At 41.9% G+C, this 12757-nt stretch overlaps 1 protein-coding gene across 1 annotated transcript; it reads left to right on the top strand.

The window, feature by feature from the left end:
• Positions 1-3705: 3705 nt before the first annotated feature.
• LOC123517383 (proline-rich proteoglycan 2-like) lies at positions 3706-4218 on the top strand. Its single transcript, XM_045277394.1, has one exon. It carries the CDS (start codon positions 3706-3708, stop codon positions 4216-4218), a length of 513 nt encoding a protein of 170 aa, XP_045133329.1.
• The last annotated feature ends 8539 nt before the right edge of the window (positions 4219-12757 follow it).

The following is a 12757-nucleotide window of genomic DNA, read 5'->3' as shown; positions in this document are numbered from 1 at the left end:
GCCTTAAGTAAGAGAAATTAATCAAGAGATGAAGGAGGAAATGCAAGAGATAAACAAAGCAATATACAAAAGGCTACATGTTGCAACTTTGAAGAATCCTTAAGGAGCGTACAGAAAAAAATACAGGAAGGGAAGGATAAAGTAAAGAATAGAATGGATGAAAGCAAATTGGAAGATTTACAAAATGCTTGGAAAGAGGAACAGGAAGAAGTTAAATTTTCAGAGGTAATAAGGAAACAAATACAGAAGACAAAAGACGCTGTTATACAAGTAATTAAGGAGAAATAAGATCTAGTAAAAGATACAGTGGATAAGAGGAAATATATCTTAACTTTGAGATGAAGGAAAAAAAAAATCAAAAGTTTGTGAGAGAGCGAGGAGAGAGAGAATTGGCCAAAACTATTATCAAACAGGTCCAGGACAGCACAAAGGAGTTAGACCAGGAAGTGGAGGACGTGATTAGGTTGGGAAGATTTAGTGGAGGTAGGAAAAAGACCAATGAAAGTGAGAATGAGATCGCAGGAGGCAGTGGAGCAGATTACGACAAGAAAAGGGAAACTGGCTGATGATACTGAATTTAAGGATATATGGATAAAAAGAGATATGAATCTGGAAGAGGGGAAAAGAAAAAAGTGCTAAGAAATTAAGCGAAGGAAAAAAAACTAGCAAAGGATGGAGATCGAGAAAAAGAATTTCTACTGGAGAGTTTTAGATATGAGACTGAAGAAGTGGTATCTTCAGAAGGAGGTCATGGAAGAGGCAAGAAATTAAGAGTGACTTAAACTAATATAGATGGGTTGTTATCCAGTGTGTTGGAGGTTAGAGATTATTTGAAAGAAAAAAGACCGGATGTAATGTGCATAGTAGAATCAAAATTAAAGCAGGAGATCCATGTTAGCTTTAAAGAAGAGGGATATAATAGCTGGAGAAGAAACAGGAAGGGAAAAGGGGAGAAGTGTTAATAATGGTTTGTGACAATATACTATGTGTGGAGGAAGTGCAATATGGTGATGGCATGGTGGAAATAATGGAAGTAACAATCAAGACAGAAATTGAAAAAAGAAGAAAAAAAAAAGAGAAATTCAGTTATGTATGTGCCACCTAAGACAAATACATGGAGAACTGAAGAGCATAAGGATATGCAAAGAGAGGTGATTTAAGTGCTTAGATAATATGATAATAAGATATGGAAAAAATACTACTAGTAGGAAACTAACTGTAAAAAGAGTAAATTGGAGAGAGATGGAAGTAAGGGCTAATGCTGGATCGTGGAGTGAAGAGGTGTTACTGTTGACTGCGGTGAATACACTGGATCAGTGGGTGGAAGAATCAATATGGTACAGCAGGGAAGAAGAACCATTGCTTGTCCTAGTATTCACAAAGAAGCCAGAGCCCCCTCCCAGCATACAATACTGTTACGGCACTACCCCCTTTCACTGTGGTCCCCCACTATCTATTCGTCCACATGTGGCACGGCAGGAGAGGCCAAGAAGAGCATACTTAACACGTAACATTAGAAAGACATAAGCGTCTAAGCCCTAAGGGAAGCTTATACCACTGGAGTTATGTACTCTAGTCTACGGTCTATTAGCTCAAGGTGTAGCCAGAGGAAGAGGCTGCACGCTGCATGTCCAACCCGCCATGAGGATACAGTAGGTGAGGGGCACGGTTCGCCATGCAGGCACTTAGACGGGAGCGTTTCCTCACTGGCAGCCTACAGGGAAACCTGAAACAGGACTAAGTAACAAGTAACAAGTAAGTAAGGAATTATTCAGGGTCCCCTGTAGGCTGCTGGTGAAGAAACGCTCTCAATGTCTGCATGGTGTACCATACCCCTCACCTACTGCATCCTCACGGCGGGTTGGGCAGACAGCATGCAGTCTCTTCCTCTGGCGACGTCTTAAGGAAGTAGACTGCAGACTAGAGTACACAACTCCAGTGGTATAAATGTCCCTTAGGTGCTTACGTCTGTCTAACTCAAGTGACAAGGACACGTTTCTTTGGTTATCCTCCCTGTGTGGTTCATTTGCTAAACTCAGTCCTGAGTAGTATCTAATCCCTTAAGGCTATCCCAGAGACATAGAGGATCAGAGAAAACGAAGCCTTTTCCAAGTCTGTTTATTGTGAAGACAATTTGCTAAATACATGGCAGGAATATAGACACCTACCATCTTCCTACGTGTACTGTGCAAAGTGACGCTTTCTCGCTCTTCTACACATGAATCATACACTAATCTTAAAACGTATTCATACTGAAAAAATAGGGAGCCTCGATCACAAGATTGACCTTATGACCAAAAGATCAGGAAAATATAATTCAGAGCTGGAGTCACAGGCCTGAATCAGCCTCTTCCAGGAGTAGTCTGTGAGTTTCTGTGAGTAATACATTTCCCAATACAAACAATCAAAGAAACTTGCATAACTAAATAACAAAAAAAATGTCCCCCCGCCTCCATACTCCAATTCTCTATTACAGGCTTCTATGAACGGGAAGGGGGGGTAGTTTAAAGCCCCTTACATAACGTTGTCCCCCTATGGAAAGATAGCCGACCCAGCTATCACACACACACACACACACACACACACACACACACACAAAAAAAAAAAAAAAAAAAAAAAAAATGGACATAAAAATATTACGTTACATAATCTCCGTGCCATGGACCTCGGCTTCCTCCTGTTCCTCATGGGCATGTCGATATTACCAGAGCGCCCCACTGCAGCCTCCTTGACGTCACTCGCTGCTCTGGCGGCTATCAGCGTCGCTGTCATCATCTTCGCCATCTCCGAGTCCTGATTCCAGGCGAGACACTCCCCTGCTATTCGCTCCTCTTACACTGAACATCACCTCTAAGGATCAAAGGTACTTCCTGGCTACGTACCTTTAACTTCCCCTCTCGGAGATCAAAACTTGCTCCCAGGAGGCAAGGGTCTTCCAAGGCAGCGACGAAGAATGGCAACCTTTCCAGCACGCTTCCCATGCTGATATTCACCACACAGTGACACACTGAACTGTGACGCCACACAGCTTTTGTGTAGCTTCTGACACGCTGCTCACATCCACCAAGTCCTCTCCCACGAATGTCTTCTCGAAGCCCGTGTCCACCACGGAACAGAGACCCCATTCACCGTGCCAGCCACATGCACGGAAGTAGGTGCTACTGTCAACTGGCAGCTTATTCCTGGTGGGGCAGCATGGTCTCCGGCTGATGCTTCGCCCTGCAGCTCAGCACGGCTGCGTTTCCCGCCTCCACCACTCCTTTTGAGTCCTGGCAGTCCCTCAAACCGTGTCCGGTTTGGTCACAACTCTAGTAGCATGGCCTGAAAAGCATATGGCCGGTGTCCTTCAGAGAGCGTGATCTTCCTGACTGGTCACACTGCTCCCGCTCATGGCCCAACTTGCCACATCCCCACCAGGCTCCACTGAACCCTCCAAGGGTCTCCTTCCGCGGGCGTTTAAATTCGTCTTGTTCGCCGTCGTCCTTCTTGCTTTCACATGGCGGGGCAGGGCGTCAGTTCCTCCTTCATAACGGGGCAGAACCAACCTTGGGATAGTGGTCCTTAAGAAGGCCTCTATCTCAGAACCTCGGGTAAGCGCTTCCTGGACGTCCTTTGGGCGAGTCTGCTTCACGTAGATCTGTAGACACGAGTCCTGAAGGGCGTCTACAAAGTAGTCCCTTGCCATGTCCTCTTGCGCCGCCGGGTATGCCCAGCGAACCAAGGATTCCATCTCCTGTGCCAGCTGTGTCAGAGGCTCACCTCAGCCCCTCACCCGCACCTTCAAGTGTGACCTGTGCACCTCCGCTTACTGAAGATGACCAGAATGGCGCTGCAGGGCCTCTACCACATGCCTGTAAGACAATCTCTGAGCAGGCGTCAAGTGGCTCAGGACCTCCACCGCCTGGCCCCGTAGATAGGAGACTAACTGCAGTGCCCATTCCGCGTCGCTCCACCTGTGGACGTCCGTCAACAACTAGAACTGGGCCTGGTAAGCCTCCCAAGGCACCTTGCCATCGAACTCCGCTGGCTTCCTCCATTTATGACGGGCCCTTAGAGAAGGAAGTGTGGACCGGCTGCCCGTACAGTCCCCCTCCTCGCTGCTGGGAGACGAAGGAAGGCGCAGAAAGGCGGCGCCAGCTCCAAGCGCCAGGACAGCGCACAGCCCTAACCGGTGTCCCTGCGTCATCTTGGTCTTCCACTGCTTCCTTCTTGAAGTAGATTGCACTGATTGGAGTCTCCCGGTGTTTCTCCTCAGCACGGGCACACCGCTCCTCAACAATCGCCCCCAAATTCCCGCAGAGCATGGGCACAATACTCTTTCATCTCCTCCTTAACACTGTCACATTTCACGTAAGTGTACTGCTTATTCTCGTCCTGCACTGTCTGCATGTTACTTGCCACTTGGTAAAACTGTTGTTCCATCCGATCTTTCAGCTGTAACAGCTGTACCATTTCCCATGACAACTATTCCAACTGCGAAGACTGCTTCCTTACCTCCAGTCTCAGCTCCTGTGACTGCTCCTCCATCTGTTGAGATTGTGCCTTCAATTGCTGTTACATCCACTGCATGAACAGGTCAAGCTTGTCTGGAACAGGAGGCAGTCCCGCTGATACTTGGTGACACCACATCCTCTTCCGAGACGGGAGAAGTACCCCGCGGCTCGTACTGGCTGCTACCACGATCTCTTCTGCGCTGTTCACTGAGTCGTCTGCCATCTCACCTTCTCTAGCGTCTCCCGGCAAGACAACCTACAGCCCATTGTCTCTTCGTGCACACGTGGCAAGGCAGGGGAGGCCGAGGAGAGCATACGTAACACTTCACCTGCGTTAACCACACAGAACAGGACTTAGCCAGGGTTCCCCTGTAGGCTGCCGGCGAGGAAATGCTCCCGTCGAAGCGCCTGGGAGGCGTACCGTGCCCCTCACCTTACTGTATCCTCACAGCGGGTTGGGCAGACAGCATGCAGCCTCTTCCTCTAGCGACGCCTTAAGCTAGAAGACAGCGCGAACTAGAGTACATAACTCCAGCGGTATACTCGTAAGCTTCCCTTATAGGCACTTAAGTCTTTCTAACTCAGGCCAAGTTTCTTTGGTTATCCTCCCTGTGTGGTTCATTTGCCAAACTTAACCCTGAGCGGTATCTAGTCCGTTAAAGCTATCCCAGAGGCAGAGAGGATCAGAGAAATCCAATTGGCATATACATGGCAGGAATATAGACACCTCCTACCACCTTCCCAAATGTACTGTGCCAAGTGGCGCTTCTTCGCTTGTCTACCTACACATGAACTATTCACTAATCATAACGACAATACCAAGCCAGAAGTTTATTCATACATTTCCCAATACAAACAATCAAAGAAACTTACATAGGATAACTAAATAACTCTGGTTACAAGGGAAAAAAAATGTCGATCCCCCTCCACACTCCAATTCTCTACTCACAGGCTTCTATAAACTTGGAAGAGGGGGTTAACTTAAAGCTCCTTACGTAACAACACCTTAGTTCAATGGGAAGAAGTGATCATGTAACATTAGTGTTGGAAATGCAGGAAGAGGATGGGGTAAGATACAGAGAAAATTACAAAAAAAGAGAGATTAAATTATGCAAGAGCAGATTTTGAAAAGTTAAGAATTTTTTTGCTGACATTGAATGGAGGTACATTTTGAACAGAAGGATAGTACTAATACAGTGGAAATATGGAATATTCCTACATAAATATAACGAAGGAGTGAAGAAATACGTACTTATCTATAGAGTAATGAAAAGTATACATGCTTGGTACAATGCCAGATGTATAAAAGGTAAAAGGGAAAAAGATAAACCTTGGAAGAAACTCAAAAACCAGAGAAATTAAAACAACCGAGAACAGTATAAGGATGTGAGAAATTAGTATATCAGAGTAAGGAGAGAGGAAGAAACTTTGAGAAAGATGTGGTGCGAAAAAGCGAAAATAAACCCAAGCTTTTCTACAAATTTAGAAATGGTAAGATGAAGAATAAGTAAACATTAGAAAAATGGAAAAATGGAAGACATACCAAACAGCAAAGGAAATGAGTGAAATAATGATTGAGAGTTTCAAAAATGTGTTCCCTGAAAAAGAGGAATTTGCAGAACCAAATAGGGCATTGCGTTGCCGAGGATTGCAGGAAATCATAGTGCACAAATAAGGTATTGGAAGACTAGTAGATAATTTGGACGTCAGAAAAGCAATGGGGTCTGATGGTGCATCAGGCTGGGCACTATAGGAATGGAAAGAGCAGCTGTTAGACCCAATTTGTGAAATGGTTGCAAGTTCATTAAAAGAAGGGAGAGTACCACTGGAATGGAAGAGAGCCAACATATTCAAGGGAAGAAAGTCAACTGAGCCATTAGATTATAAGTGTTGTGGGGAAGATATGTGAAACTGCTATCGAATAAAAATTGGTTAAATATCTGGAAGAAGAACAGATTATATCGAACAGACAATTTGGGTTCAAGACAGAAGGGTCATATGTGTCGAACTTATAAGTTTCTACTCAGGAGTAATAAAAGGACTGGAGAGCAGAGATGGACACACTGTATACCTGGACATAAAACAAAAACAAAAAAGAAAGGCTAATGTAAAAGTCCCTCACGGCAGAATACTTTGGAAGTTAGAGAGCATAAGAGGACTGAGAGGAACTTTGTCAAATTGGATAAGGGATTATTTAAGGATAGAGAGATGAGAACTGTTATCAGAGATACATACTTGGGGTAAAGTAACAAGTGGAGTGCCACATTAAGGGTCAGCGTTAGCCTCCATTATGTTGTAGGTATATGTAAATGACATACAAAATGGGAAACCAGTTATAATAATTTGTTTGCTGATGATGCAAAATTGTTAAGAGTAATCAGAACTCGAGAAGACTTTTTTGTTGCTGCAGGAAGATATAAACAAAATTTACGAGTGGAGTAAGAAGTGAAAGCTAGAGTTCAAAGCCAAGAAATGTCACGTAATGGAATTAGGAAAGAGTAAGAGAAGACCGGTATGGAATTATCTGATGAGAGAGGAACAAATAATAGACTAAAGAGAGAGAGAAAAAAAAAAAAATCTGGGAGTAGTTATACAGGAAAATCTGAACCCCGAAAAACACATAAGTAAGATATTTGGAGTAGCATATCAAACTTTGACTAATATGAGTGTCATTTCAGTACATGGACAAAGATTTGATGAAAAAAAAAATATATATTACGAGCATGATACGTCCAAAGTTGGAATACGCAGCTGTGGTGTGGTCATCGAGCTTGAAAAAAAGTGTTTCTTAACCTTTTTCGACCTCAGCACCCCTATTGGTCAGGCCTAAGCAGTCCAGCACCCTCCACCATTGGCTAACACCGTACCGAACATGTACTACACTGGTAATATACACTGGGCTCTGCCGCGGTGGCGAGGGAGCGGGGACGACGGGACGTCTTGCCGTCTGGTGTACACGTACCGAACGTGTACACTGGTAATATACGAAGCTTGTAATACTGATTAAATATTAAATAGTGGAACGCTCGTACAAATCAAGTGTTTTATATCACTATGCTGCAACATATATGAAAATCACGTTAAAGTTTACCCCGGTATTGAATTTTAAAATATGCGATAAAAATACGTTTGCCCAAACGTATTCCTTTTACCTTTTACCGCCACATATGTGACCTTCCTCAACACCCCCCGAAATTGATTTCAGCACCTCAGGTTTAGGGAGGCGGTGGCGTAGTGGATAAGGTGGTGAGCGTGGGATCGGGCAGACGTCCACGCGTAGGTTCGAATCCCACCACGTACTGCCTTAAACACTTTGCCATTTGTCGAGTGGTTTAAAGTTACCTACATATCACCATGATACCCAGGTTCTAGGTGGTTACACCCAAGATGAGCTTGGGTGGTGATATGGGCCCTAATATGGGTACCACTATAAATAAAATTGCCTGCGCCACTAATAGGCGGAAGCTGAACAGCGCTTCCCATACACTCTTCAAGTGTGCCTACAGGCGCTATAGGCCTTACCGTAAAAAAATAAATAAATAAATAAAAATAAGAAACGCTGCCTTAGAAGATTAGAACGGATCCAAAAGATAGCAACAAAGATGGTGCCGGAACTAAATAAAGGACCTGACACATGAGGAAAGGCTGAAGGATATGGGACTGCCAAGCTTACAAGATAGAAGAGAACGAGGAGACCTAATAACAATGTATAGAATAGTAAATGACATTGAAAAGAGTGACAAGGATGACCTGCTGGTGCTGGTGACAAAAGAAGCTGGAAGGACAAGAGGACATAATAATAATAAGATTAAGATGAGGGAGTGTGACTGTGTGAAGGATACTGGAAAATAGTTTTCCACATAGAGCGGTGGAAAAGTGAAATGTGATGAAGTTGTTACTTTAAACTTTAAAGAAAAAAATATATAAATGGAGACATGGAGACAGGACACTATGAGCCCCGCCTGAACCCTATACAATACAACTAGGTAAATACACACACACACACACACACACACACACACACACACACATTCCAAGAGGACACTCCGAGATCATGAAAAATCAATGTTTGAAGTACATTATAAAGTTTAGTTTTCCACATAAGATGGCGGACATCTGGAATTGATTGAATGAAGTGACTGTAGCAGCAGAAAGATGTGCATAGATTTAAGGAAAAGTTGGATAAAAGGAGATAATGGAGACAGGTCTCTCTGAGTCCCGCTCGAACCCTGTAATATACAATTACGTAGGTAAATAGACACACATTCTTCGCATCAAATTAATTGTGTGTGTGTGTGTGTGTGTATATATATATATATATATATATATATATATATATATATATATATATATATATATATATATATTATGTGTGTGTGTGTGTATTCACCTAGTTATATTCACCTAGTTGTAATTTTACAGGGCCTGGGTATCATACTCGTGTGGCCCCGTCTCCATATCTACACACATCCAACTTTCCTTTAAAACTATGCACACTCCTTGCTGACACCACCTCCTCACTCAAACCATTCCACACCTCCACACATCTTTGTGGGAAACTATATTTTTCACATCCTTCAAGCATATTCCCTTGGCTATCTTTTTACTATGCGATCTTGTAGTTCTATTTAAGTTTTCCTCTCTCAACATCATTTGCTCATTATCCACTTCATCCAGTCCATTCAACAGTTTATAAACCTGTATTAAATCTCCTCTTTCTCTTCTTTGTTCCAAGGTAGGCAAATTCATTTCTTTTAATCTCTCCTCATAGGTCATTTCTGCCAATTCCGGAACCATTTTGTTGCCATTCTCTGCAATCTCTCCAACTTCCTTATATGCTTCTTTTTATAAGGGGACCAAACCACTCCAGCATATTCCAATCTTGGTCTAATTACCATACTAATTAATTTCTTCATCATATCTTTATCCATATAATGGAAGGCTAATCCAATATTTTTATCAAATTATACGTTTCTCCAAACATCTTATCAATATGAGCCTCAAACTGCCCATGGTCTTGTATTATCACTCCCAAATCCTTTTCCTTTTCCACCTTTTTCAACACTACTTCTTCACCCATCTTATATGACCCTCTTGGCCGTCTTCCACTCTTCCCATCTCCATCACATGACTTTTGCTCAGATTAAATTCCATTTGCCACCTCTTGCTCCACTCCCAAATCTTATCCAGGTCTGCCTGTAAAATTTCACAATCTTCTTCACTCTTCACACACCTACACAACTTCGCATCATCCGCAAACAAATTAATATAACTGTTTACTCCTCTGGCATGTCATTAATATATACCAGGAAAAGTATTGGTGCCAGCACTGAGCCTTGTGGGACTCCACTCTCCACCACCAACCAGTCCGACTTTGCATCCCTTATTACCGTTCTCATCTCCCTCCATCTCAAGTAGTTTTCCATCCACTTTAACACTTTTCCTTTCAGTCCTCCATAAATCTCTACTTTCCATAACAGTCTCATGTGAGGTACCTTGTCAAAAGCTTTCTTTAAATCCAAATATACACAGTCCATCCATCCCTCTCTCTCTGTATTTTGTCAACCACTCTTGAATAAAAGCTCAGTAGATTTGTTACACATGACCTCCCTTTCCTGAAGCCAAATTGATGATCCGATAATAACTTATGATCCTCCAGGAACCGTATCCAATATTTCTTTATCACCCTCTCACAAATCTTACCGACCACACTTGTTAGAGACACAGGTCTATAGTTAAGAGGCTCTTCCTTACTGCCTCCCTTATAAATGGGCACCACTTCAGCTCTCTTCCACTCTACTGGTACTTCCCTGTTTCTAATGAACACCTTATAATATCATATAATGGATCAATCAATTCTTCTCTACACTCCTTCAATAATTTTCCTGAAACTTCATCTGGTCCCATCGCTTTATCATCTTTAAGTTCCTCCAACATTTTATATAACTCCTTTTAGGTATCTTAATGTCATCCATGTGCACATTTCCTTGTACATTCTGTGGCTTTACAAACATTGTTTCTTTAGTAAATACTTGCTGAAACCTATTATTTAGCAATTCCGCTATATTCTTAGGGTCATCTACTATCCCTTGCTCTCCTTTTAATCTTTCAATGGACTCTCTCTTTTAAGTTTACCATTTATGAACCTGTAAAACAATTTTGGATGTTCCTTACTCTTGTCTACAATATCTTTTCAAATTTTCTTTCTTCCTCCTCCTTACCCTCACATACTCATTTCTCGCCACTCTATAATTCTCCTTATTTAGTATATTCCTGCTCTTTTCCATCTTTTCCAAGCCACATCTCTCTTTTCCTTAGCCTTAACACAAGTTGCATTAAACCAATCCTTTCTTCCTTCCTCTCTCGGTTTATACTTTGGTACAAATTTCATAACTCCTTCTTTATAATATTTCATAAAAATCTCATATTTCTTTTGCACTTCTCTGATTTGTAACATCTCCTCCCAATCTAATTTTCTGAAATAATTTTTCAAACTTTCTGTGTCCATCTTTCTATAATTCAATCTACCACTCCTGTATGTCTCGTCCTTCCTTCGCTGTGTTGTTGCTATCTGCATTTCCATAACCACATGATCACTCTTTCCCAAAGGACACTTGTATTGTATATCTCCACATAGGTACACTTCTCTTGTTAACACCAAATCCAGTCTAGCCGGTTCATCATCTCCTCTATATCTAGTATTTTCCTTCACCCTCTGTTCCATCATATTTTCCATCATTAGATTAAGAAATCTCTCTCCCATGCTTCTTCTCCAACACCACTTACTAGATTTTCCCAATCCACCTCCTTACAATTAAAATCTCCTACTAGTATCACCTTTCTTTTTCCAGATAATACACTTTCCAAACTCTGTAAAGTATCCTTGATCATATTGTCGTATTCCTTAATGTCCAAGAATTTGTTTTAGGAGGTACATAGGTCACCATGATTATTAATTCTTTTCCATCACTTTTTATCCTTATGCTTATCACTTCTGCGTTGTTCTTCCCATACCAAACCTTATCCACATTTATTTATTTCTTCGTCATAATCATAACTCCTCCTCCACCTTTACTCTCCCTATCCTTTCTCCATATATTATATTTATTATCCAAATTTATCTTTGTTTTTTCATGCAATTTTGTCTCAGTCAAACACACTATATCAGGCTTCTCCACCATCATATAGTCTTGCAATTCCAATCTACTTGACAGTATCCCATCTATATTAGTATACATTACGGTCCACCCACTGCTCCCTCTAGGGGTTCCTCCGTATTCCTTCTTTCCACATACCACTTTCTGACTCTCTCTCCTATAACTCTCCAAAAAAACTTTTCTCTTTCCTCCTCAGACCGCTCATCATTTTTCCTTCTCGCCTCTTCCACCAATTCCTTATATCTTCTCCTCTCTTCCTCATTTCTATTCTTTCTCACAAACACCTCTTTACAACCTTCTATCTCTCTTAACTTTGATGTTCTATATAGGACATCCTCCGCAGATTGTTGTGACTTCAGTACTACTTTAATCGGTCTGCTCACTCCCTCCTTATACGGACCCAGTCTATGGATCTCTTCCACTTCTTCTTGTAGGTCTTTTTTTTCATCATCATTTAGATTTTTGAACAGATCTCTTACCGTTTTCAATTCTTCCTTAATTCTCTTAGGCTTATATGTTATATTTTGTTCTTTCATCCCAAATATTAACACACTCTTCTTCTTTTCTGCTATTTCCCTTATCAATGTTTCCTTATTCTTCATTACATTAACCAGTTCCTTGGACCTTTCTTTTTTGTCTTCCTTCAACTGATCTTTAATTATTTCTTGTAATCCAACCATCTCTGCTTCCCTCGACTCAGTCCATTGTGTTTTCTTCAGTTCCCATTCCCTTTCAAACCTTTCATTCTGCTCACTAATCATTTCCTTAAAGTCATCTTTCTCCTTTACTACTCTATCCATTTTCTCCTCCAACCGTCTCTTGTATTTTTCAACCTCCACCTTCAAATGCGCATTCTCATCCACCAATCGTTTTTCATTTTCCTCCAGTCTCTTAACTCTTTCCTTCAAAGCCTTGCGGAATTCTCTATCCTGCTCCTCCTCACTCCTCTGAACTTTTAATTCCTTCACTAACTCTTCAAATCTCTTCTCCAACATCACCAATCTACCTTGCAATGTTGCCCCTGTTGTAGATGGACTCATGCTTTGACTGGCCACTTTCGGCTTTTCTCCCTGGGCCTCATCAACATATTTTGAATTTGGTAATTTA

Source organism: Portunus trituberculatus, chromosome 42 (genome assembly GCF_017591435.1).
Source record: "Portunus trituberculatus isolate SZX2019 chromosome 42, ASM1759143v1, whole genome shotgun sequence".
In the NCBI taxonomy this organism is placed as follows: domain Eukaryota; kingdom Metazoa; phylum Arthropoda; class Malacostraca; order Decapoda; family Portunidae; genus Portunus; species Portunus trituberculatus.
This window is presented reverse-complemented; position numbering and strand designations above follow the sequence as displayed.

What these genes read in the sequence shown, in the direction of transcription:
- LOC123517383 (XM_045277394.1), top strand. Translation starts at nt 3,706, where the DNA reads ATGCCCAGCGAACCAAGGATTCCATCTCCTGTGCCAGCTGTGTCAGAG.